General features: G+C 32.9%; 1 protein-coding gene across 2 annotated transcripts in view; it reads right to left on the bottom strand.

Moving 5' to 3' along the window:
* Positions 1-25,728, bottom strand: part of LOC149798108 (cytoplasmic dynein 2 heavy chain 1-like) — a 180,324-nt gene that overhangs the window by 12,418 nt on the left and 142,178 nt on the right. For both annotated transcript variants that reach the window (XM_089963194.1, XM_089963195.1), the window contains 8 exons: positions 22,845-22,955; positions 19,500-19,704; positions 15,695-15,858; positions 10,563-10,688; positions 8,743-8,853; positions 7,755-7,910; positions 3,832-3,910; positions 986-1,179 (listed from right to left, as the gene is read on the bottom strand). In XM_089963194.1, coding sequence (XP_089819320.1) covers positions 986-1,179; positions 3,832-3,910; positions 7,755-7,910; positions 8,743-8,853; positions 10,563-10,688; positions 15,695-15,858; positions 19,500-19,704; positions 22,845-22,955 — 1,146 coding nt within the window. The remainder of the gene's footprint in view (positions 1-985; positions 1,180-3,831; positions 3,911-7,754; positions 7,911-8,742; positions 8,854-10,562; positions 10,689-15,694; positions 15,859-19,499; positions 19,705-22,844; positions 22,956-25,728) is intronic.

The following is a 25,728-nucleotide window of genomic DNA, read 5'->3' as shown; positions in this document are numbered from 1 at the left end:
TTCCTCCACCATTAATACTGGCCGCCATGTATAGCCTATCTTGTGCTGAAAAATGGCATTAAACCCCACAACAACAACAACAACAAAATTATTGAGTGGAATGGAAATGCAAAGCTCAAAATTAAGCAAGGGACATAAATTCATAACAAGATGCCCGAAAATGATGAAAAGTCAAACTTAACCTACAGCTGTAGCTTTTCTTAATGTAAAACCTTGAATCAAATTTGATTTCCACTGATGAAATCCTTGTAATGTTATTTGGCAGAAACTGAAGTACAAAAATTCCAAGTCAAATTTGGGACATTACTCTGTAAAGGTTTGACAAAAATAGCCCAAATCAAACTTAACCTAGGTCTTCACAATGTAAGGACTCATACTAATTTGGTTTTGATCAATAAAATCATAACATGCAAAGTTTTAAGTGAAACAGGGGCCATAACTCTAAAACATTTTACCAGAAAATGGTGACAATTTAACTTACATGTAATGGCTCATACCAAATTTTATTTCAACCCATTTAGTCCTTCAAAAGTTAATGAGTGGAAATGAAATGTGTAGGATTTGATGTGATGTGATGTGTTGGCAACACAATATGCCCCCTTCATTGATGGTAGAAACATTTTTTTAAAAACCAACAATCAATTGCATTTTCAACATCACACATACACATATCAAGTGCATGGCCATACTGTAATGTTTACATGGCCTTTGAAGGATGAACATCAAATGACAGAATGAAACCTTGACCTGTAATTTATATACCTTCTAATTTATATGATAAAGGTTTCTTTGTACCAAAATAAGCATTATGATTCCCAGACAAATAAATAGCATGAAATAATTGTAAGTCTGACATGGACAAAATCTTGGAAGAATCAACTCTGTTTTCAGAAAGCATGTGGTGGGTATTAGAACACTTCCTGGTTTACAGCTTAAATCAGGGTGTATAAAAAAAAAAAATCATTTCTTTGCTTGTACTTCCTACCCTAATGTTGGTTGAGCCTGGCAGTCTGATGGGTCCAAGGCGCTTATTCTTCCCATGTGGTGACAAAACACTGGAGTCAAAAAACTGGCGTACATATGACACCATCACTCCCATGTCAAATGGATTATCAACTCGTCCTCCATATATGGCAAACTCAAACAGTCCATGGATAAATTGCCACTGTGGCTCTTGATCTGAAAATAGGGAAAGAAAATAATCATAATACAAGAGACCCAAGAGGACCTGATATCTCTCACCAGTTTTGCATCTGCCTAATAGCCAAATGCAACAGCTGTTGACCAAGAAACCCAGGTCACTGGGATGTTTTCTGCAGAAATTTCTTCCAGTGCTGTTGACTGCACATCAAAATAACAATTGTTTCAAAGCATATCTATCTTTTTCTTCATGTATCTGATGGTGTACCTGCAAGATTTGGCCTATACTAAAAGACCCTTATGCCACGATACTGTTTGTCAAATTTGCCAAAATTACATGTTGAGCAATTTTATTTCAGACGAAGCTATTTAAATATTAATCTATTTTTAAAAAGGAGGCCATAATTGATGGTGACTAGGATCATTTCCATAAATTTGAAATGCCATCAAGGGAAGAGGCAAGCTGTCAAATTTGGTAAGAGTTTCTTGTGTGTTTGGAGAAGAATGTGTTAAAATGTTTTTCTGTTTGTAAAAATGGCAGCCATACTGGAAGTTGGATAGGCACAGCTTCTACAAACTTCAAAGTCCTACATTCCTGGGTGCTTCCTGTCAAATATTGTCAAATTATCTCTGGTGGATTTTGAGAAGTCATTTAAAGATTTTTTTCTAATTTTAGTAATGGCTGCCATACTTATAGCACATTGGCATTATTTGTGTCAACCTGCCAGCACATAGGCATTATTTGTGTCAACTTTACAGCACAAAGGCATTATTTGTGTCAACTTAACTGCACGTTGGCATTATTTGTGTCAACTTGACAGCACATAGGCATTATCTGTGTCAACCTGACAGCACATTGGCATTATTTGTGTCAACTTTAAAATTCCTCATAAACAAAGTTCTTTCAGTATAAATGGGTCAAATTAAGTTCAGCACTTTTTGAGAAGAAACTTAAAGGGTTTTCTTTTTTTAATAGTGTAGACCCTATTTAACAGTGATAAAGAAATTTGAAAAGCCTTCTGTCAGGATGTGTTCTGCTAAAGTTGGTCAAATTCTGTTGTTTATATTTTAACAAACTTAATTGATCAGCAACATTTTGTAGACATTTTAAAGGCCATTAATCTTTCTGTGATCTGGCCAAATCCTGTTGAGTTGTGTTTGTAATATTCTTACTTAAAAGGTTTTTCTGTGATAAAAAATATTGGCCATATTTGATGATGGCTTGCCAATTTTTTTAAATTGTTTGAAAGCTTTTTATGCCAGGATGACTTCTGTCAGACTTAGTCAAAGTATGTTAATTATTTTTAATGGTGTATCTTTTTATATAAATGAGTGCCATACTTGACTGTGGATCAGCATCATAAGAACTATTTCAATGGCCTTCATTCATTTCTTTCAAATATTATCAAATTATGTTGAGCAGTTTTTGATAAGCAGTCTAAAGGATTTCCATTGTCATAAATGATTTCCACTGTCATAAAGGATTTCCATTGTTGTAAAGGATTTCCACTGTCATAAAGGATTTCCACTGTCAAAAAGGATTTCCACTGTCATAAAGGATTTCCAGTCATAAAGGATTTCCACTGTCGTAAAGGATTTCCATTGTCATAAATGATTTCCATTGTCGTAAAGGATTTTCACTGTTGTAAAGGATTTCCACTGTTGTAAAGGATTTCCATTGTTGTAAAGGTGCCCATATTTATTAGCAGATTCCTATCATTTGCAAAAATTTAAAAGAACTTCATCCCAACATGCTGCCTGCTAAATATGGTTCAACAGTATTTGAGAAGTTGAAAACAGTGAATACTGATAGTCAACAGATGCAGGATCATACCATAAATTGACTTGGTCCTAAGCTAAAAACAATGCCAAACATGATAACTTCTGTAAAAGTTATCAAATAATTTTGCAAAGCTGATGTTTATTCCTATATATTGGAACTAAGAATATCATAATATCTATGTCTATGAAGTTTTCCTAACCCAATCACTTCCAAGCTTCTCTCAGGCCAATACAAATGACATATGAACAAAGAGTATACATGTAGACAAATATTTTGCATATGGATGACAAAATTAATTTTCTTAACCATCTGCGATACAACATCATACATACCAATATCAGTACAAAACACAATTGTAATGACATCAGTGGTTCTAAAATTACACTCTGGACAAGGATACAAATCAGAGAATTACATTTTCCCTTGCCAGACCTTGACCTTAAGGCAAGGAACACAGCTATCATATGCAACATGCATAACGTATAATTAGCCAATAATTCATTAAAATATCTTTCATGATTCATAGGTTTTATTCTCAGAACCAAAGAATTAAATTTTCCATTGCCATAATCTTGAACTGTATGCAATGGGAACCGTTATCAAGCATTAAACGCAGTCTAGTCATGATGCAGATTTGGGTAAAGTTTTGTGAAAATCTCTTCAACCATCACAAATATACAGAGAAGCAAATGTTGATGTATGGTAGATGGACAGATGGACAACTTCATAACAAGAGAGCATGCATGACTTAAAACAGTTATGTAAAACGAAAATATCATAATCTGATCTAAATAACCAAATCAATGGGAACAGAAATATACATCTGTCCTAAAATAACCAAATCTAAGGAAACAAAGTTATCATACATCTGCTCTAAAATAACTAGATGTAACGAAACAATATCTTACTTCCTCCACAAAGCCTATCAATGATGTCTGCTCCAGCTCTCAGATCTGCAAGTGAGTACTCATAAAACTTAGTCCAACCCTGTTTAAAAAAAAGAAACAAAATCATAACATGAATAAAATTGTGGAAAACAATCTACTTAAGTGCACATCTAAGTTTTCCTCACATATAAATTATATCTGTAATAATGGGTACATGCATCTATAGTTGCAAGATACTTTTTATTTACTAGAAGACAAGAAAGGTAGGGAACATGTAAAAAACAACTGATAATGCATACGATTCATTTTTCACTCAAAACTAAAATCCCTATGATCTTGTAGTTTTCAATGCTATTTAATAAAGTTTAACCCATTTTAAAAGAATTTCCAGGACCCAGTGAGATTAGTTTCTTAAACTGGAATTTCATTAAATAAGAAATTTAATTATATAGTGGTCTCTTTATAATGAGGTATATTCACTGCTTCCAGTGACTGCATTATAATCATGTGGTGCCATATAAATGGAGACAGAGAAATGATTTTGGTTTTGGGTTCCCACTCAATAAAGACCTGTCCTTACAAAACATGTACGTCAACCTGCATCATATTGTACATACTGACTATACAGTTCCAATAAGAAAAAAAGTCACCCTTTTTAAATGGCCACCCTTCATACAGGGCAACCCTTTCTAAAAGGCCACCTTTTCTCTGCTGAGTCACAACATGATAGGTGAATCACAATGTCTGTATTTGGACTTACAACAGTGTATTGCTACATGCAGAATTAGCATGATATGATTTCATGACAAGCAGCTGCACTGTACTTGTTCAGATCTGAACAAAAAAAAAGGGTTAGCATCCCTATGATAGTAAGTGCCAAATTAAAACTGGTCCAACATTTTCTCCAGGACTCTTGTGTTGACTTAATAAAAGTACCCTATTGTGAAAAGCTGGATGCAACAAGGTTCAAATATGTTAAATGTTTAAGTTAACAGTAACATGTTATTTTCTCACTGTCAAGAATAAAATGTATCCATTTTCAAGACTAGTGTATCCAATGTCAAGACTATTGTATCCATTGTCAAGACTATGATATTCATTGCCAAGACTATTATATATATTGTCAAGACTACTGTATCTATTGTCAAGACTATTATATCCATGGTCAAGACTATGATATCCATTGCAAGACTACTGTATCCATTGCCAAGACTATTATATCCATTGTCAAGACTATTGTATCCATTGTCAAGACTATTGTATCCATTGTCAAGACTATTGTATCCACTGTCAAGACTATGATATCCATTGCCAAGACTACAGTGTCCATTTCCACACAAAAGGGTCACTTTCACAATGCTATTTTCATGCAATCAAGCTCTCAGCAAGTTACAAGTTTGCTGACCATACAGATCCCTCACATACTTATATTTTGACAAGTGATTCCATTTTTGCATGTAGGGGTGAGCTGTTTTGCACTATTTGTCCAACTTTGGAAATGTCAGTTCACCACTAATATGCAATAGACTCATCCAGCATCCAAACATGCATCTGAATGAAAATAGTGATAATTACCAAGTGGTATATCAGCTTCTCTCATGAATGGAGCAGAATGAAAAAACAAAATCCTATCATTTCAGGTGAAATGGAAACTATAGTCTTGTCATTAAGATAAAGAAACTTAGTTGGAAATTTTTGAAAAATATCAAAGAAATGAATCATTTTCATCCAGTTTTAGAACTGTTTTACTTTAATACATACATATCTAGTTAAGTCTACAAGCTCTGAAGGGTTCCAAAAGTAAACTACAGTTTTTAATATCTGCAGTAAAAAAAGATTGTAATGAAGAACCAGCCAATTACAGGTACAAGTTGTGTCCTTATGTGCCTGTATTAAGCAAGAAAGACTGACACAAAGATACATATAACTAAGCTTCTTTACATGCTGTGATTACAATTGAACAGGGATTCTTTTGAACAATGTACCTGACTGAATCTCCTCTCTCTCTCTCTCTTTATGACTTCTTCCATTTTCTATGTCCTAATCTCTTAGATTTTCACATTATACTATATAATTAATTTCTTTTTCTTGGTATGAATTTCTTGGGTATAATAATAATGACATTTCTGTAAGTATTAAAATCTGTCAGTTGACACCATTACTGTTTCTGTGGAATAATAATTATTCACTGGCTCTTTAATTCAATGCTGTTAACAATCATGAAGTACAAAAACTTGGTGCTCCCATGAAAAGTACTGAATTCACAACGATTCAGACAAGTAATGTTATTATGTCATTATTATACCATGCGCTGTTAATGTATCATTAATATACCATGTAATGTTCTTATGTCAATAATATTCCATGTAATGTTAATATATCATTAAGATACCATGTAATATTAATATATCATTAATATTCCATGTAATGTTAATATATCATTAATATTCCATGTAATGTTAATATATCATTAATATTCCATGTAATGTTAATATATCATTAATATTCCATGTAATGTTCTTATGTCAATAATATTCCATGTAATGTTAATATATCATTAATATTCCATGTAATATTAATATATCATTAAGATACCATGTAATGTTCTTATGTCAATAATATTCCATGTAATGTTAATATATCATTAATATTCCATGTAATATTAATATATCATTAATATTCCATGTAATGTTAATATATCATTAATATTCCATGTAATATTAATATATCATTAAGATACCATGTAATGTTAATATATCATTATTATTCCATGTAATGTTAATATATCATTATTATTCCATGTAATGTTAATATATCATTAATATTCCATGTAATGTTAATATATCATTAATATTCCATGTAATATTAATATATCATTAAGATACCATGTAATGTTAATATATCATTAATATTCCATGTAATGTTAATATATCATTATTATTCCATGTAATGTTAATATATCATTAATATTCCATGTAATGTTAATATATCATTATTATTCCATGTAATATTAATATATCATTAAGATACCATGTAATGTTAATATATCATTAATATTCCATGTAATGTTAATATATCATTAATATTCCATGTAATGTTAATATATCATTAATATTCCATGTAATATTAATATAATATTAATATATCATTAATATTCCATGTAATGTTAATATATCATTAATATTCCATGTAATATTAATATATCATTAATATTCCATGTAATGTTAATATATCATTAATATTCCATGTAATGTTAATATATCATTAATATTCCATGTAATGTTAATGTATCATTAATATTCCATGTAATGTTAATATATCATTAATATTCCATGTAATGTTAATATATCATTAATATTCCATGTAATATTAATATATCATTAAGATACCATGTAATGTTAATATATCATTAAGATACCATGTAATGTTAATATATCATTATTATTCCATGTAATGTTAATATATCATTAATATTCCATGTAATGTTAATATATCATTAATATTCCATGTAATGTTAATATATCATTAATATTCCATGTAATGTTAATATATCATTAATATTCCATGTAATGTTAATATATCATTAATATTCCATGTAATGTTAATATATCATTAATATTCCATGTAATATTAATATATCATTAATATTCCATGTAATGTTAATATATCATTAATATTCCATGTAATATTAATATATCATTAATATTCCATGTAATGTTAATATATCATTAATATATCACATAATGAATCATTTTACTTTTACAATGGAACGAATTCAGAGCTTTTCAATGCTGGCACCCTTTTTTTATTTGTCTCAAAGTCTAAAATGATTATTTTAAACATTATGAAAAAACTATATTTTTGTTTTTAAAATGTACATCGACACAATCCTTAATTTCAAACAAACTCTGATGTAGACTTTGAGCCAATTCTACCCTCATTACCTGGGGAATATACATCCTCCTCTCCTGCACAATGGCATGGAACCAGGACAAGGTGAAGAGAGCCTGTGCCCGCATTACACTTCCACCTTTGGCTACATACTCTGGGCTCCATGACTCATAAGTCCTCAGCAAATTCCTTTTCACGCCTGGAGGAGCCTGAAATCATAAAATATACATTTGAAAGAAAACATACATAGTTTCAGTTGAAAGTTTGGGACTAAAGATTCATTTATTTCTTAGGGGAAAAGGTTTTTCATGGTTTTTTTCAAAAGATTAATTTTTACAATACTTAAATTTGTAGTTATACCTTAGATGGCAGAAAAACAGGTTCTTTTTCCTTCACAGATAAATTTAATTTCTATATCCACAATTTACAGCAACAGCAAAATTCATTAAAATAACTATCTCACAAATAAAAGGGAATCTACAGGATCTGAACTTTTGATTTCATGTGAAAGAAGGAATATCAACATTATATTACCTCCATTGACTAAACCTTCCGATACAAAATGTTTACAAATACATCTCAAGTTGAACATAAAGAAATAATTAGTAAAAATATTCACCAAGTGAAGAAGAAAACTGAATCTGTACAAAAATAAACTAGAAACCTGAATAAAGTTACTAAAGATTTCACTTTACTAAACCTAATCACATTTTCTATTCCTGAAGAGACACATCTTACTCCGAGTCTTGATTGTATAAAAGTATCTCGGAAGCAAAGAAATTTTGGGATTTTCAGGCAATGCCTTCATAAATGTTTCAACTTTAAGCATGTACTCACTATACAGTTCTGAAACACAATGGAGGCTAATCAAAAGAAATATGACATTATTTTCAAACCTGTTAATCAATGACAAATCTAACATTCAGAAGTAAACTCAAATGCACAAAAATTAAATCATAGACAAGATTTAGATTATACCATATATTTAAACTTAAACATTTTACATAAGTGGACTCCATTTATTTCTTTATGAAAGATTACCTCATAAGTGATCTTCAGACTGCTCTGAAGCAGTATGGTGGGGAACTTGGGATGGACTTCAGCTGTAAGCCAGAGTCGGAAATCCTTGTTAGGCTTCAGTGTGTTGATTTCCTGAAAATAGATTGAAAACATGTATAAAAATCGTGTGATATAATATAGGAACATGCTTGTGAGAAAAGAGGACCTGAGTTGTAAATGATGGGTGCATTGCAAAGAGCCCTGCTCATAGCAATTGGCTTAGCGGGATTTAAAACAAAGACGCTCACATTGGGAAACCAAAGTTTGGGGGAAAAAAAGGGTTCAATAACTTCTCTGAACATGACAAAGCCCATAACAGGCTAATCTACATCAAAAAGACAATGTTCTCACACAGTTCTACTGTAATAAGTTATGGGATTTTGAGCTATGCTGACTGCAAGCAACATTTTAACTTTCCATGTACAGATAATAATTTCTTTCACAAGACCAATAACTGTCAATAATGAAGTAGACAAGATTAAACCAATGAAAGGCACATGTATTTCAATGACAAAATGATAATACTAAATTTCATTGGCATAAGTTGAATGGTTCTTTAGCTTAACCAATTACATGCATCATTCAATATGAAGCTATGAAAGTAATTGTCAAGAGTTATGTGTAATGGTTACAGAGCTTTGGCGGTCATAAGAAATGTTAACAGATAGACAGACTGAAAAGATAATTTAAATAGGACTCCCACATACTGTTACATAGTGTTAACAATATTCCCACTGAATAAAAGTTCTAAGTATTTGACATTCTTATTACACTTTTTGTTAGAATTAGCATGGATTCTTGAGGAAAACCAAACTATTACTGCATCAACAAAATTCACAGAATATATTGTTAATTATCAAAATATAAGATCCAGTATTTATTAAAACTGATTCTGCATTAACTCAAACAAGGTTATAACGAGATCAAGTTACTTACAAGTGGGATGTAAGTAAGTGATATGATGACAGGCAATACACAACTGAGTAAAGCATAATCGCAGATAACCTCTGTTATAAAAGTTAAGATGTAAATATCTACTTTGTGAACCAGATACATGAGTTATACAAAAATGGGTTGCTGTGTGGTTTATTTTCAGCAGAAATGGTCCATCAACAGTACAGATTTGCCATTAACTGGGCATAATGTTTTTTTCTTGGCTCAGTGGAGTTAACTGCTATGACCAGCGTGCTGTGAAAAACAAACCATGGCAACAAAAAGATTTGTATGTGTTATTATGGAAAGAATTATGTTAATGTAAGGCTTATGAGTTAATAAATTAATGACATGTTAGTTACTAGGGTATATGTAATGATATGACCATCTTCAAGTCCGTACACACTGAGCCAAAGGCCATTGCTGTACCTGTTCAAGATGACTAACATTTCCACACACCATGATAAACTAACATGTAACTTAAAATTTTTATGGCTTTTACTTTCCCCCTATTGAGTCTGTACATGTCACACACATTTTGAATGTCACATGTCCAAATTTTAATTTATTAAGTTATTGGAGCACACATATGAGTAAACAAATTTAAATAATTTAAATATTAGTAAATTACACTGTAACTGTACAAAACCAAAACTAACATTATGTTAAATATTTTTTTTCAAATTATTTCCCAAAATGCTAAAAAAAATTTTGCTTCAAAAGTCTGAATATTAAAATAAATAATCTAAATCTTATAAAAATGAACAAAGTAATTATGTAAACATTTCCTAATAGTAGATTTATACATGCCCTTTGAGTGTGGGATGCAAATAACAACATTCTAGGAGATTTCCTTAAAAGGTAGCTACCTTTTCTAAGACCTGCAGCCAGGGTGTCACCAAATGAAGGTTCTTTAGACAAAGCCACTCTCCATTCTGAGAGCACTCACGAAGCAACTGCAAAGCTACATCAGACTGACCCTGACCCATGGCAACCTGGAAAGAGAAATGAAATCCTTCTGAAAAATTGTATCCAACTTGACAGGGACAATCTACAACATACAAGCAAAAAGGAAAAAGTGTTTTAATAAGAACATAATTGCATCGCCTTCTGAAAAGCATAAAGTAATTTGTTATGACCAGTTAACATTAAAATACCTAAACGATTAAGATTATTAAAAGTAAAAAACAAAAAAACAAATTAAGAAATGCAGATGCTTCCACTCTGTATCAATTATTCCTATACTTTTTTTAAATTTAACACATTCTACCCAAGTGATGTTTTCCCTCATCACAGGGTAGTACTCTTTCTCCAAAACCTGTGATATCATAATGGTCTCCAAAAGCTGTGATATCATGATGGTTTGCAGCAGATCGGTATGTGGATAACAAATAAAAAAGAACAAAGAGTAAACTTAATGTTGATTTTCTAATTTAAAATACTAGCGGAAATAAACTGCACTTTGGGACATGATTTTTCAGAATAAAAATAAATTTATTCCATAATGATCAATAGGTTTCAGATTTGAAATTTCTATTGGTTAGATCTAAATCAGCTTGGCATCATGAGAGATTTGACATTTCTATTTGTTAGATCTAAATCAGCTTGGCATCATGAGAGATTTGACATTTCTATTTGTTAGATCTAAATCAGCTTGGCATCATGAGAGATTTGACATTTCTATTGGTTAGATCTAAATCAGCTTGGCATCATGAGAGATTTGACATTTCTATTTGTTAGATCTAAATCAGCTTGGCATCATGAGAGATTTGACATTTCTGTTTGTTAGATCTAAATCAGCTTGGCATCATGAGAGATGAGGTTTTTCCAAAACATTAGGAACAGTTTGTCATGCAAGAGTGAGATCAGGAAATTAAAACCTCAGAGCTTGTACCCACCCACCCCCAACACTTTTATATTCACCCATCTATCCATGTATTGAAGAAACAGCCAATTAGAAGTAACTTCCTCCAGACATATGATAAAACCAGCAATACAAAAGTTATTCAGAATTATAACTATCTAGCCATTACAATATAATTACATTTCTATCTGTCTGGATAACCTATAATGCTAAGAAATTTTTTTTCTTCCAATAATCATTTCTGAAAATGTCAGTATAGTATACAGATGTGCCTGGCAAAATCAATACTGGTTGAAAGTGGGCAAGGCAAACAACAACTAGATTGCATTACATTCCAGCTTGTCAGTAAAGAGCACTTTCATGATAATGTTTCCATGATTTCTTAAACAAATAAAGAACTCTGATTGCAGTTCTGATGCTTTTCTTTTGGTCTGTAAAAAGTATGTCAGTCTATTTATTTACATGAGCTGCTGGCAACAAATATGCCAAGTAACCAAGTATCCCACTGTCCAGTCCTAAATGATAGCATTACTTTATGTATCCCAGTGACCAGCCCTAAATGACAGCATTACTTTATGTATCCAGGTGACCAGTCCTACATGATAGCATTACTTTATGTATCCCAGTGACCAGTCCTAAATAATAAAATTACTTAATTTCAGTATCCCACTGACCAGTCCTAAATAATACAATTACTTTAATTTCAGTATCCCAATGACCAGTCCTATATGATAAAATTACTTTAATTTCAGTATCCCATTGACCAGTCCTAAATACAAAAATTACTTTAATTTCAGTATCCCAACGACCTGTCCTAAACAATTAAATTACTTTAATTTATGTGTCCCAGTGAAATGTCCTAAATGATAAAATTACTTTTATTTCAGTATCCAAGTGACCAGCCCAAAACAATAAAATTACTTTAATTTCAGTATCCCAGTGACCAGCCCTTAATGATAAAATTACTTTAATTTCAGTATCCCAGTGATCAGTCCTAAATTATATAATTATTATAATTTCTGTCAACTTTGGGACATTCATAAACCATGCTAGATGTCATGTGGCTTAACCTGTCTGACTGGACAAAATCTATTGACTGAAGCCCAACAAGGCTTAATCTGTCTGAATGGACAAAATCTATTGACTGAAGCCCAACAAGGCTTAATCTGTCTGACTGGACAAAATCTATTGACTGAAGCCCAACAAGGCTTAATCTGTTTGAATGGACAAAATCTATTGACTGAAGTCAAACAAGGCTTAATCTGTCTGACTGGACAAATCTACTGACTGAAGCCCAACAAGGCTTAATCTGTCTGAATGGACAAAATCTATTGACTGAAGCCCAAGAAGGCTTAGTCTGTCTGACTGGACAAAATCTATTGACTGAAGCCCAACAAGGCTTAATCTGTCTGAATGGACAAAATCTATTGACTGAAGCCCAACAAGGCTTAATCTGTCTGAATGGACAAAAGCTATTGACTGAAGCCCAACAAGGCTTAATCTGTCTGAATGGACAAAATCTATTGACTGAAGCCCAACAAGGCTTAATCTGTCTGAATGGACAAAAGCTATTGACTGAAGTCCAACAAGGCTTAATCTGTCTGACTGGACAAAATCTATTGACTGAAGCCCAACAAGGCTTAATCTGTCTGAATGGACAAAATCTATTGACTGAAGCCCAACAAAGCTTAATCTGTCTGAATGGACAAAAGCTATTGACTGAAGCCCAACATGGCTCAAACATCACCAGAAGCTGATCTCTAGATACAACCGTGACCCAATTATAACAATGTATGCAACTGCTGACTGTAACAAGTTCTAATATCAAGACTGTTTTAGATTGTAAACATTGTGTCAACAGAATGTATCAAATGAAATGAAGTATGTCTATTCAAATTATCTCCTTACTGAAAAATTATGTCTATTTAATTTATCTCATCACTGAAATGATGTATTTCTGTTCACATTATCTCATTACTGAAATGATGTATTTCTATTCACATTATCTCAACAGTGAAATTTAAAGGATAAGCCATATTTTCTTACAAAATAAAATAATCTCAACACTAGAAATCCAAATATAGCAAGAATTCACACAAATAATCTCAACACTATAAATCCAAATATAGCAAGGATTCACACAAATAATCTCAACACTAGAAATCCAAATATAGCAAGGATTCACACAAATAATCTCAACAGTAGAAATCCAAATACAGCAAGGATTCACACAAATAATCTCAACACTAGAAATCCAAATATAGCAAGGATTCACACAAATAATCTCAACAGTAGAAATCCAAATACAGCAAGGATTCACACAAATAATCTCAACACTAGAAATCCAAATATAGCAAGGATTCACACAAATAATCTCAACAGGAGAAATCCAAATATAGCAAGGATTCACACAAATAATCTCAACACTAGAAATCCAAATATAGCAAGGATTCACACATATATAATCTCTTAAACTGGTTCATGAATTTAATCAGGGAATAGTTATTTTAAATGTCATTATATGTTTGAAGACCAAACCCACTATGTCCAATGTTATCAAGGAGAATAAAACTCAGATGACAAGAATTGTGAAACTCACACATCAGAGATGTTGATTATTTTGTATATGGAATGACATGATTCATACATATCAGCTGTTATATCTGCTGTCCAACACATTCAATTAATCACACCATAATTAGGGTAACCAAAATGTCAACACATTCAATTAATCACACCATAATTAGGGTAAGCAAAACATCAACACTGTCAATTAACCACACCATAAGTAGGGTAACCAAAATGCAAACATTCAGTTAAGCACACCATAAGTTGGGTACCCAAAATGCAAACATTCAGTTAATCACACCATAATTAAGGTAACCAAAATGCCAACACCTTCAATTAATTACACCATAATTAGGCTAACCAAAATGTCAACACCTTCAATTAATCACACCATAATTAGGGTAACCAAAACAGCAACACCGTCAATTAATCACACCATATTTAAGGTAACCAAAATGCCAGCACATTCAATTAATCACACCATTATTAGGGTCACCAAAACATCAACACCATCAATTAATCACTCAATAGTTAAGGTAACCAAAATGCCAACACATTCAATAATCACACCATAACTAGGGTAACCAAAATGTCAACATCTTCAATTAATCACACCATAACTAGGGTACCCAAAATGTCAACATCTTCAATTAATCACACCATAATTAGGGTAACCAAAATGTCAACATCTTCAATTAATCACACCATAACTAGGGTAACCAAAATGTCAACATCTTCAATTAATCACACTATAATTAGGGTAACCAAAGTAATTTTATGTCCCGATGGTCACCTAGTAAATTATTTGTTTTTGATCATGAGCAAAATATTCTTAGTTTATGCTCCAAGTTGAATATATTATTGTTATTGTCAGTTTAAAAACAAACTTCATGTCTGGAAATAATATGTACTATTGAATATTATCACAAATATTTTTAATATGGTGTCTAGCAAATGAGAGGGTCCAGATGTCTACACTAATGATGGTGAATTACAGAATATTTCATTCAGATCAATCTCAATTAAGACCTCTACAATTTCTTAGGGTCAAAACAGTCAATACTTCTTATCTTAGCACAAAGGGATCCTAACACAAAAATGCAAAGCTATACTTTTTTTCTTATCACTATTAGTTTCAAGTCCAAAACTGTCAGAATATGCAGTATGCCAAAAATTAATTTGTTGATAGATCAACAGACATGAGCCTACATAAATTAGAACTTTATGTCACATTCTCGGGGCCCCGAGTGACCGAGTGGTCTAAAATTATCTCCGTTACAGATCACTGCCATCTCACCTCTGTCTGCTTGGGTTCGAGTCTCGGATTAGGCTAATGTGGGTATGTGAGAAAGCTTGCCAGTAGCTTCTCATGGGTCAATGGTTCTTTCCAGGAGTTTTCCAGGTTCTTCCTCCACCATTAATACTGGCCGCCATGTATAGCCTATCGTGTGCTGAAAAATGGCTTTAAACCCTACTATAACAACAACAACTTGTCACATTCTCATACATAATTAGGTTATTATGAAGGTCAAAATATAGAACAAATGCATACAAATCACTTTTATTAACCTGATGGTACTTGTCTATTCCTATAGTGCCTTCTGCCAGTTCCTGTAACTCTTGTGATGGGTCAGCACCAGGGGAGATAATTATGAGGATGGGTTCAGAAGCCATAGTCTCTTTCTCAAATAACTTCTTCAAGTTCACTGATGGAGGAGAGAGTTCCTTCATTCCTTGAAAAGAATATAAAGGGACACAATCAAAGAGCAGAGAATGTGTCAAGAAAATGCTAAACTATACAAAATCTTTCAAATGAAAAAAGAGGTTAGATTTACAAAAGAAAGAGAGTGCAAAAAGAAAATTTGATTTTAGATTTTTCTTGTTGCATTTACAGCCTAAAGTTTATGATTTATAGAAGAATTGAAGAAAATGACTATATCCTGTATTATTTAAACAAATTCTATTTACAAAACTATCAAAATTATCTGCTCAATATTTCATACCTATGATATTACCTTTGAATTATAGTCAGGATCAGACCCATTCTAAATCATACCCCATCCTCAGTCTCAAACAGTAATCACCTTGCACAATTATAACCTAGTTCAATTTAATCTCTTCATACCTTGCACATTTCAAACCATACTATGGTCCTCAGTGCAAATATTTGCAATAACGTAAAATATCGTTGTCAATGACATGTGCAGTATTAAATCCATGCTACTTTTAGGAAATGGAGCAGCCTAGTATATATAAAGAGCTGCAAAAGGAGTGACACAGACTATTTTGCAGGTAAAATAGTTGGCATGAACATACTATATACAACATGTTGGTAAAATCGTTGGCATGTACATACTATATATGGGGCCCAGAGTGGCCGAGTGGTCTAAAGCACTCTCCGTTATGGATAATTGCCATTTCACCTCTGTCTGCATGGGTTCAAGTCTCGGGTTCAGCCAATGTGGGTATGTGAGAAAGCTTGCCAGTAGCTTCTCGTGGGTTGGTGGTTCTTTCTGGGGGTTTTTCCCAGGTTCTTCCTCCAACATTAATACGGGCCACCATGTATAGCCTATCATGTGCTGAAAAATGGCGTTAAACCCTACAACAACAACAACAACAAAAACAACATACTATATACAAATGCAGGTAAAATAGTTGGTATGTACATACTATATACAAATGCAGGTAAAATAGTTGGTATGTACATACTATATACAAATGCAGGTAAAATAGTTGGTATGTACATACTATATACAAATGCAGGTAAAATAGTTGGCATGTACATACTGTATATAACATGCAGGTAAAATAGGTGGCATGTACATACTGTATACAACATGCAGGTAAAATAGTTGGCATATACATACTATATACAACATACAGGTAAAATAGTATTTACATACTATATACAACATGCAGGTAAAATAGTTGATATGTACATACTATATACAACATGCAGGTAAAATAGTATTTACATACTATATACAACATGCAGGTAAAATAGTTGATATGTACATACTATATACAACATGCAGGTAAAATAGTTGACATGTACATACTATATACAACATGCAGGTAAAATAGTTGACATGTACATACTATATACAACATGCAGGTAAAATAGTTTATATGTACATACTATATACAACATGCAGGTAAAATAGTTGACATGTACATACTATATACAACATGCAGGTAAAATAGTTTATATGTACATACTATATACAACATGCAGGTAAAATAGTTGATATGTACATACTATATACAACATGCAGGTAAAATAGTTGACATGTACATACTATATACAACATGCAGGTAAAATAGTTGACATGTACATACTATATACAACATGCAGGTAAAATAGTTTATATGTACATACTATATACAACATGCAGGTAAAATAGTTGACATGTACATACTATATACAACATGCAGGTAAAATAGTTTATATGTACATACTATATACAACATGCAGGTAAAATAGTTTATATGTACATACTATATACAACATGCAGGTAAAATAGTTTATATGTACATACTATATACAACATGCAGGTAAAATAGTTGTTATGGACATGCAACATTCAAGATAATTACTGCTATAATGGCTAGTTGGAGACAAAATAAAATGGAGACAAAAGCACAATGACAAATTCTCTGATCTTAAAAGTGTCCTATAAATAGCATCAAGAATTTTTTTATCCTTATTTGTAATACATGCCAAACATTCCACAATAATGCAGTCTGAACAAAAATTTCTTTATCCTATAATTTTTTTATCTTTATTTGATTTGTTAATTAAAATGTCAGCACCTTGACTAACAACTTCAAAAAAATTCATGAAGTATAGACATTATCATTTTTATTCTTATTATTGCATGGAAATAATTCCTATAAATAAAAATAGTAATGATACAACATAAGTACATTATTATTAAAATAGTTTGTTTATTCAAATATCCCATTAAATTTCTTATTTTTTAAAATAATGATATAAAAATTATAGCTCTTATTTTAAAAAATTATTTCTATTGTCACTTGTATTCATCATTTATTTTTACTTAATTTTGTTTACAGATTCCTCTGAATATTTTAATTACTACCAAGATTCCACATGCAAATGTTAATTAAGTAATACAATAATTAATTATCTAATTAAATTATAATAATAATAATAATAATAATAATAATAATAACCAAATAATTCATTTATTACATGTATTCACAGCATAAACATTTAAAAAAATCTACTTAAATATGATTTTTTTTCTTCTTGAGAGTAAAGCCACTTTTGTTCAGACTGCACTATTGTGGAATTTCTGGCATATAATACCACAAGGATACAAAAAATATATACTGACTAAATTTTTATGGATAATGAGTTTGTCATTTTTTTATTAATCTCAATTTTATTTTACTTGTAGCTGTTACAGCAGTAGATATCAAATATGGACGGTAACTATGTGAGGGTGTGTGCGTGATCTGCATTTTTAATGCAGCTTTACCAATTTTTCAGTCACATCGCTACAATGTCTGCAGTGTGATAGTATATAGTGATGTCTAGCACTGGGGCATCATGCCACAGACATGTAGCATGATGTCCCACCCAGTCACATTATCCTGACACCAGGCCAACCAGTCCTAACACTAACCTCTTCATGCTGAGTGCCAAGCGAGGCAGCTGTTAGTACCATTTTTGTAAGTCTTTGGTATGACTCAGCCGGGGATCTAACCCATGACCTACCACATCTGAGGTGAATGCTCTAACCAATAGGCCACCGGAGCAGTCACTATATGAGGGTACCTTAGACACAAGGCACTAGCATCTCTTAGACATGATTCATCCCTTCAAGACCAATAATGTTCTTCCATTCTTTTTTAATAATATCCAACTTGCAGGGAAAGAAAACCCTATTGTATCATAAAAGTGTGCCTGCTTACTCCAGGAACACTTCCTTTCATGAAAATTTGCTTTTTAATTAACATTTAAACTATAATCTTTCAAGAAATCTGCAGGCTAAGTCAGTCATACAACTTTATTTAAAGACATGAAACAACACATCACATTATCATTTCAAATATGCTTATATTCCATCCAGTTCACAAAAGTTTTAAAATCTGTGTCCAATCTAATAGATTTAGGAAAATATTTGTAATTTGACCAAAGTACAGAATATGGGAATAAGATCTAACAGGTTCTTTGATAAATAGCTTTAGTATAGCAAGTTGAGAAAACCTCGCGCGCGCACGCATGCTCGCACGCACGCACGCACACACGCACACACACACACACACACACACACACACACATGCACTGTGTAACTGCTAAATCTAAAACATAAAATGAATTCAACATATACTGTAAGCTACTAACCAAGAGCTCTGCAGGCAAATTGACTCATAGCACTCTGAAGTCTGTCAGGTCGGACAGCCTGTACAACTAGCACCTGTTGGAACAGTGAGATTTTTTTCTCCATGACTGATGGGAACTCCTGCTCACACTGACTACTGCGGGAGAAGCTTGACCAGAGACTGCCATCATCAAAGTTCAAGGTCTGATACAGTCGACTGAGATTGGTCTGAAAAGTACATTAATATTTATACTTGTAAACCATTTCTGTGTCAGGGTAAGGATGATCTGTGAAGATCATGTATCCTTTCAAATAAATATTCTTGTTTTAAACTGTATTTAGCTTGTACAATTTAACAGTTGTGTTTACTGATTCAACAAACATGTCCTATGTTAACCATGAACATGTGTATGCCTCAAGATTATTATCTCTTTGATACAAAATCTATCTGACATTTTTGTATTTTCACCATGGACCATTTACCACTGGTCCTGATTAGCTATCATGACAGTCTGACATACTTTAGTAACCTGTCAATATGCTATGCAGCAGTGCCTATATGCTATGTAGCAGTGCCAATATGATATGCAGCAGTGCCACTATACTATGCAGCAGTGTGGTTATGTTATGCAGCAGTGATATATGATATGCAGCAGTGTTATGTTATGCAGTAGTGCTTTTATGCTATGCAGCAGTGCCAATATGCTATGCAACAGTGCTAATATGTTATGCAGCAGTGCAATTATGCTATGCAATGGTGCCGATATGCTGTGCAGCAGTCCCAATATGTTAAGCAGCAGTGCTAATATGTTATGCAGCAGTATCATTATGCCATGCAGCAGTGCCAATATGCTATGCAGCAATGCCACTATGCTATGCAGCAATGCCAATATGCTATGCAGCAATGCCAATGTTATGCAGCAATGTAAATATGCTATGCAGCAGTGCCAATATGATATACAGCAGTGCCATTATGTTATGCAGTTATACTAATATGCTGTGCAGCAGTGCCATTATGATATGCAGCAATGTCAATATGCCATGCAGCAGTGCCAATATGTTATGCAACATTGCAAATATTCTGTGCAGCAGTGCTAATATGCTATGCAGCAGTGCTATTATGATATGCAGCAGTGTTAATATGCTATGCAGAAATGCCAATATGTTATGCAGCAGTGCTAATATGCTGTGCAGCAATGTCAATATGCTGTGCAGCAGTACCAATATGCTATGTAGCAGTGCCAATGTTATACAACAGTGCTAAATATTGTATGCAGCAGTGCCAATATGCTATGCAGTGGTGCCAGTAGGATTCATCTTTCCCTGCTGTACATTATTCTGTTTAATAAACATTCTGTCACCTAATTCCAATCTCTATCACTCAAATGACACTTTCTTACACTTCATGAGTATGTAATTAGTAAAATCCAGAATAATTACCTACTCAATAAGTTGTTTACAACTGGTTAAGTCCAACTACCAATGCAAAACCTTCAACTCTGGTTTAGTCTTTGCACAGACAGGGTCACATGATTAGCAGTAATGAGTCAACTCCTAATGTTGAGTTATACCTGAGTTGTAGTAATGGAGTCTACGGCAAATGTTTATTATATCAGTTTGCAGATTTAGGAACAGCGATTTCTCTAATGAGGAAAAAGAAAGACTCAAAGAAATGGAAGTCAGGATTCAACACTGAATCAAAGAGTTTTATTATTCTAGGTTGGAAATCATTGGATTATATGGAAAATCTTCCATATTTCTAACTTGTTATATCAGCTTATTAATGGGTGAGATGATGGGCAGTAGTGGAGGGATAATGTAAAAATGAGTGAGATGAGTGGGTGGTAGTGGAGGGATCATGTAAAAATGGATTAGGTGAGTGGGCAGTAGGGGAGGGATCAAGTAAAATGAGTGAGGTGAGTGGACAGTAATAGAGAGATAATGTAAACATTGGTTAGGTGAGTGGGAGGTAGTGGTGGGATCATGTAAAAATGAGTGAGGTGAGTGGGCAGTAGTGGTGAGATTATGTAAAAATGGGTGAGGTGAGTGGGTGGTAGTGGTGGAATTATGTAAAAATGGGAGAAGTTAGTGGTGGGTAATGGTGGGATTATGTAAAATTCCAGGGGCTTTATTGCAATCAGTTATGTTTGTTTTTATAGAAGTAGTAGCAATGGTAGCAATAAGTGTTGTGGTTCTAATTGTTGCAGTTGTAGTTGTTAATGTCATCATTGTTGTTATTTTCATGACCATACATATACATAAAGTAAAATTTCAAGAATGAAAATTGCATTTCAATCACAAGTTTCTCTTACATTTACATATTCCACAATAAATCTTAACTTAACCTACCATGGGAATTTCTCTTTATTCACCTATCTAACATAAGAAAAAAAGCAACTTTTACCTTCAAATTTTACTGTTTGAAAACATGTAAATAAAATATTTTGGATTTTTACTTTATTGCTATTTGAATTATTTCCCGAACAATAAGCTACTGTGTCTACAGCAAAGAAATAAAACACTTTAAATTTTGAAAAATATTTGAGCTCTCTGATACTGAAGGAATTAAACCTAAACAAACATAACTGATATATTTTGTTCTTAATGCAATATTTTTTTTCTTAGTTATTCCATCATTATTATTATGAAACATGCCACTGTCTTGATCCTTGATAAATGTCATTAGTAGTTTACCTAATTATGAGTCAGGGGTAGTTTCGTGTCTTTTACACCTGTTAATTAGCCTTATGAGTCAGGTAGTTTGGTGTCTTTTACACCTATTAATTAACCTAATGAGTCAGGAAGGATTGTATCTTGTACACCTATTAATTAACCTTACAAGTCAGGTAGTTTGGTGTCTTGTACACCTATTAATTAACCTTATGAGTCAGGTAGTTTGGTGTCTTTTACACCTGTTAATTAGCCTTATGAGTCAGGTAGTTTGGTGTCTTTTACACCTATTAATTAACCTTATGAGTCAGGAAGCATTGTATCTTGTACACCTATTAATTAACCTTACGAGTCAGGTAGTTTGGTGTCTTTTACACCTATAAATTAACCTTTTGGGATTTTTTATTCTTTAGATTGTGATTACTTTTAACAAACTGCAGAGATCCAGATCCACCAGCACATTATGTAACAGCAGATCTTGGTCTCTGCAGTTTACAGTTGGAATCCACTTGTATGTGAGCATATCTGGTGCCGTGATACAATAAAATATTCCTGGTGAGAACACTGGAAAGGATGTATTTTTGTGATGTGAAACATGAGGTGTACCAACAGGATTTTTAAAATATTGTTCACATTTGTACAGTATGTATGCTATCTAAATCATTTTGCTAAAATCCATTTATAACATGATTAAATACCTTAAGATTGGAAACAGCCTGAGCTCTCTCCTGATCAATCCAAGATGGCATACTTTTGCCTCCATCAGCTTTTACATCTGCCACAAGCATGCCTGAAAATGCTTCCCATTCCTAAAAAAGAAGCAAAATTTTAAGTAAATCATGTTTCTCAATGAATACTTACATGATCACATTATCTTTAGGAAAACAAGGTGGCAACCTCCCACATCCAACCTTCCTGAAAAAAGATGAATATTTTGGGGGGTGTTCTGTCTATATGCCATGTATGAAAGGGAAGAAACTCTTATCCATTACTTCCCCTTAAGAACTGCTAGGGTGGCACTCTACAGTTTTGTATTTTGCATAGGGTTAGATTTTTAAAGAAAAAGAATTTCCCTGGTTTTCCTCACTGATTATACTAACTATCTGAAAAAAAATCCCTGACCATCTAAGATACTGTTTAATAAACATTCAATTCCCTTTAATTTGGTGTATGATTGATGTGTGTAATACAGGTTATAGACCTTACTTAAGATGTGCACCAATAAAAAAAACTGATAGCTTCACTTGGTCATTTTCACTTCCTTGACTCCATGTACATATTTGGGAAATCATTCATTGCACTTTCAGAGCTGGTACTGTCTAGTCTGGCAAAATTTGTTTCTCTATTTTAAAAACTGCTAAAGATAGTGTACTTTAGACTCAGGCTGATGTTTTTTTTAGCACAAGGGAGTAGTCGTTTTATCTAGATGTTTGCTTAGATCATGTAGAATTTCCACAAATATCCAAAGAAATTTCAACCACAGCACATGCATGTAACAAACAAGGTATACCAACATTCTCTCCATTGTTGCAAATGTAAACAACTTTATCTTACACCAGCCACTCTCTCAGAAGTTCATAATATATGTCAAACATCCCTTAGGTGTGGCCAGGTTTAAGCTGTGCAATACACTGAGTAGGATGTTAGTCTTTGCAGGGAACCTGGGAGGGTTTTGTGATAATGTGAACAAGAAACATAATTTCCTTCAAAATTTGTTTTCACCGTTGAATACATTCCATGATCACATTAATGTTACGAGAATAAGTAATAAGAAAGCTAAGCATCCTAAGTACGTTATCAGTGCTTTTTGAGGGAAGAATGTTTGAAATGCATTACATGAAGGATAACGTGTTGTCCAAGCCTGAGAGCATCACAACCAAAGGTCACATGATCCATGCCCAGCTAACAAGAAAATTACTTAACTCTTCTTACTGGTAAACCATACTCACTAAGATAAAAGTTCAAGATGGTTGACTGCACATGCCAGCCAATGGCTTCTGCTATGTCTTGGATCAAAATATTGTTTTGAAAAGTGATACTTGCAGAGATGGCTCTAATTTCAAGAGCCAAAATTTCCATAAAAGTTAATGACATGTGCACTGTTAAATCCATTAAATTTTTCATTGTCATGACCATGACCTTGTGACTGGGGCATTAGTTGTAGCATGTGACATGTCAACAAGTCATGATATATACTTAGGCAAAGTTTCATGAAATCTGACCAACAACTACACAGTTATTGGCTGCAATTGTTAATAGATGAATGCTATAATATGCAATGCCTTTAAAAAGACCTGAATCATTTGACACTGTATATGCATATGTGAATGTGTTAACTCAACCTGAAAAATCGATTCATATTGGTACAGGGTATTCAGGAAAGATATACTATTTTGGATAATACTCAAATGTCAAAGTGTTTTCTTTAAGTTGAAATATTATTCTGTAAATATATAAAAACACATGAGAAGAATAAAATGACTGTCACATTATACACCTTCACAAAATTTAAGAGCCCTGTGTGTCGGGCATGGTTGACTTGCACATTATATATATACCAACACTGTATTTAATAGTCCTATGTGTAGGGCATGGTTTACTTACACATCATACACATGCACTGTTTATTAGTCCTCTGTGTAGGGCATGGTTGACTGGCACATTATATACCTACCATGTATTTAATAGTCCTGTGTGTTGTAGGGCATGGTTGACTCGTACATCATACACCTTGCACTGTATTTAATAGTCCTGTGTGTAGGGCATGGTTGACTTACACATTATATACCTGCACTCTGTTTAATAGTCCTGTTTGTAGGGCATGGTTGACTGGCACACTATATATCTACCGTGTATTTAATAGTCCTGTGTGTTGTAGGGCATGGTTGACGAGATTACTGACCAATGAGTCTCAATGACCTGGACCTTTGGTATGTGGTCTTGAGCTAAACTTCTTATACAGAAAATATTATTTTAGACTTGCCATTACTGTTGCCTCTGTCCTTTAAACCTAAGAATCTATAATTTTATTTATTACCCAAAGAAACATCCACAAAGTTTGGTTAAGGAACTTATTCTAGAAAGTTACTTAGCAAAAACTATTTGTATTAGAACCACAATGATCTTAACACTTAAAATTTTGACCCTAAAACTCTGTAAGACTTTTTTTTTATACCTTATGGACATGCCCTCAGCAAAATCTGACTAAAGTACATAGTCTAGAACTAAAGTTGTAATGCAGTTTCTTCTTCTTTTAGTTAGTGATCATGATGTAAAACATTTTGAAAACTAAATCGGCTTTTTTCTTACCCCATTTGCAAGTCATCCACAAATTTTGGTCCAGGTTTGAGATGTAGAACTAATTTTGTTGTGCAGAAACTAGTTTTTCTTCTTTCAGTTAGTGGTCATGACATAGGACCTGTTGACTTCAAAATCAACAGACTTTTTCTTTCATCAAGAAAAATGTACCTGCACAGTTTGATGAAAGAAGATGCTGCAGAACTTAAGTTATGAAGGAACAGAAAAGTTAACAGATAGAAAGATGGACAGACAGAAGACCAGATATACTGGATGGGTAACAGT

This window comes from Sinohyriopsis cumingii, chromosome 6, assembly GCF_028554795.1.
Source record: "Sinohyriopsis cumingii isolate HCF-2022 chromosome 6, ASM2855479v2, whole genome shotgun sequence".
NCBI classification, from domain to species: Eukaryota; Metazoa; Mollusca; class Bivalvia; order Unionida; family Unionidae; genus Sinohyriopsis; species Sinohyriopsis cumingii.
Note: the sequence above shows the minus strand (reverse complement) of the source record. Positions and strands in the feature narration are given on the sequence as shown.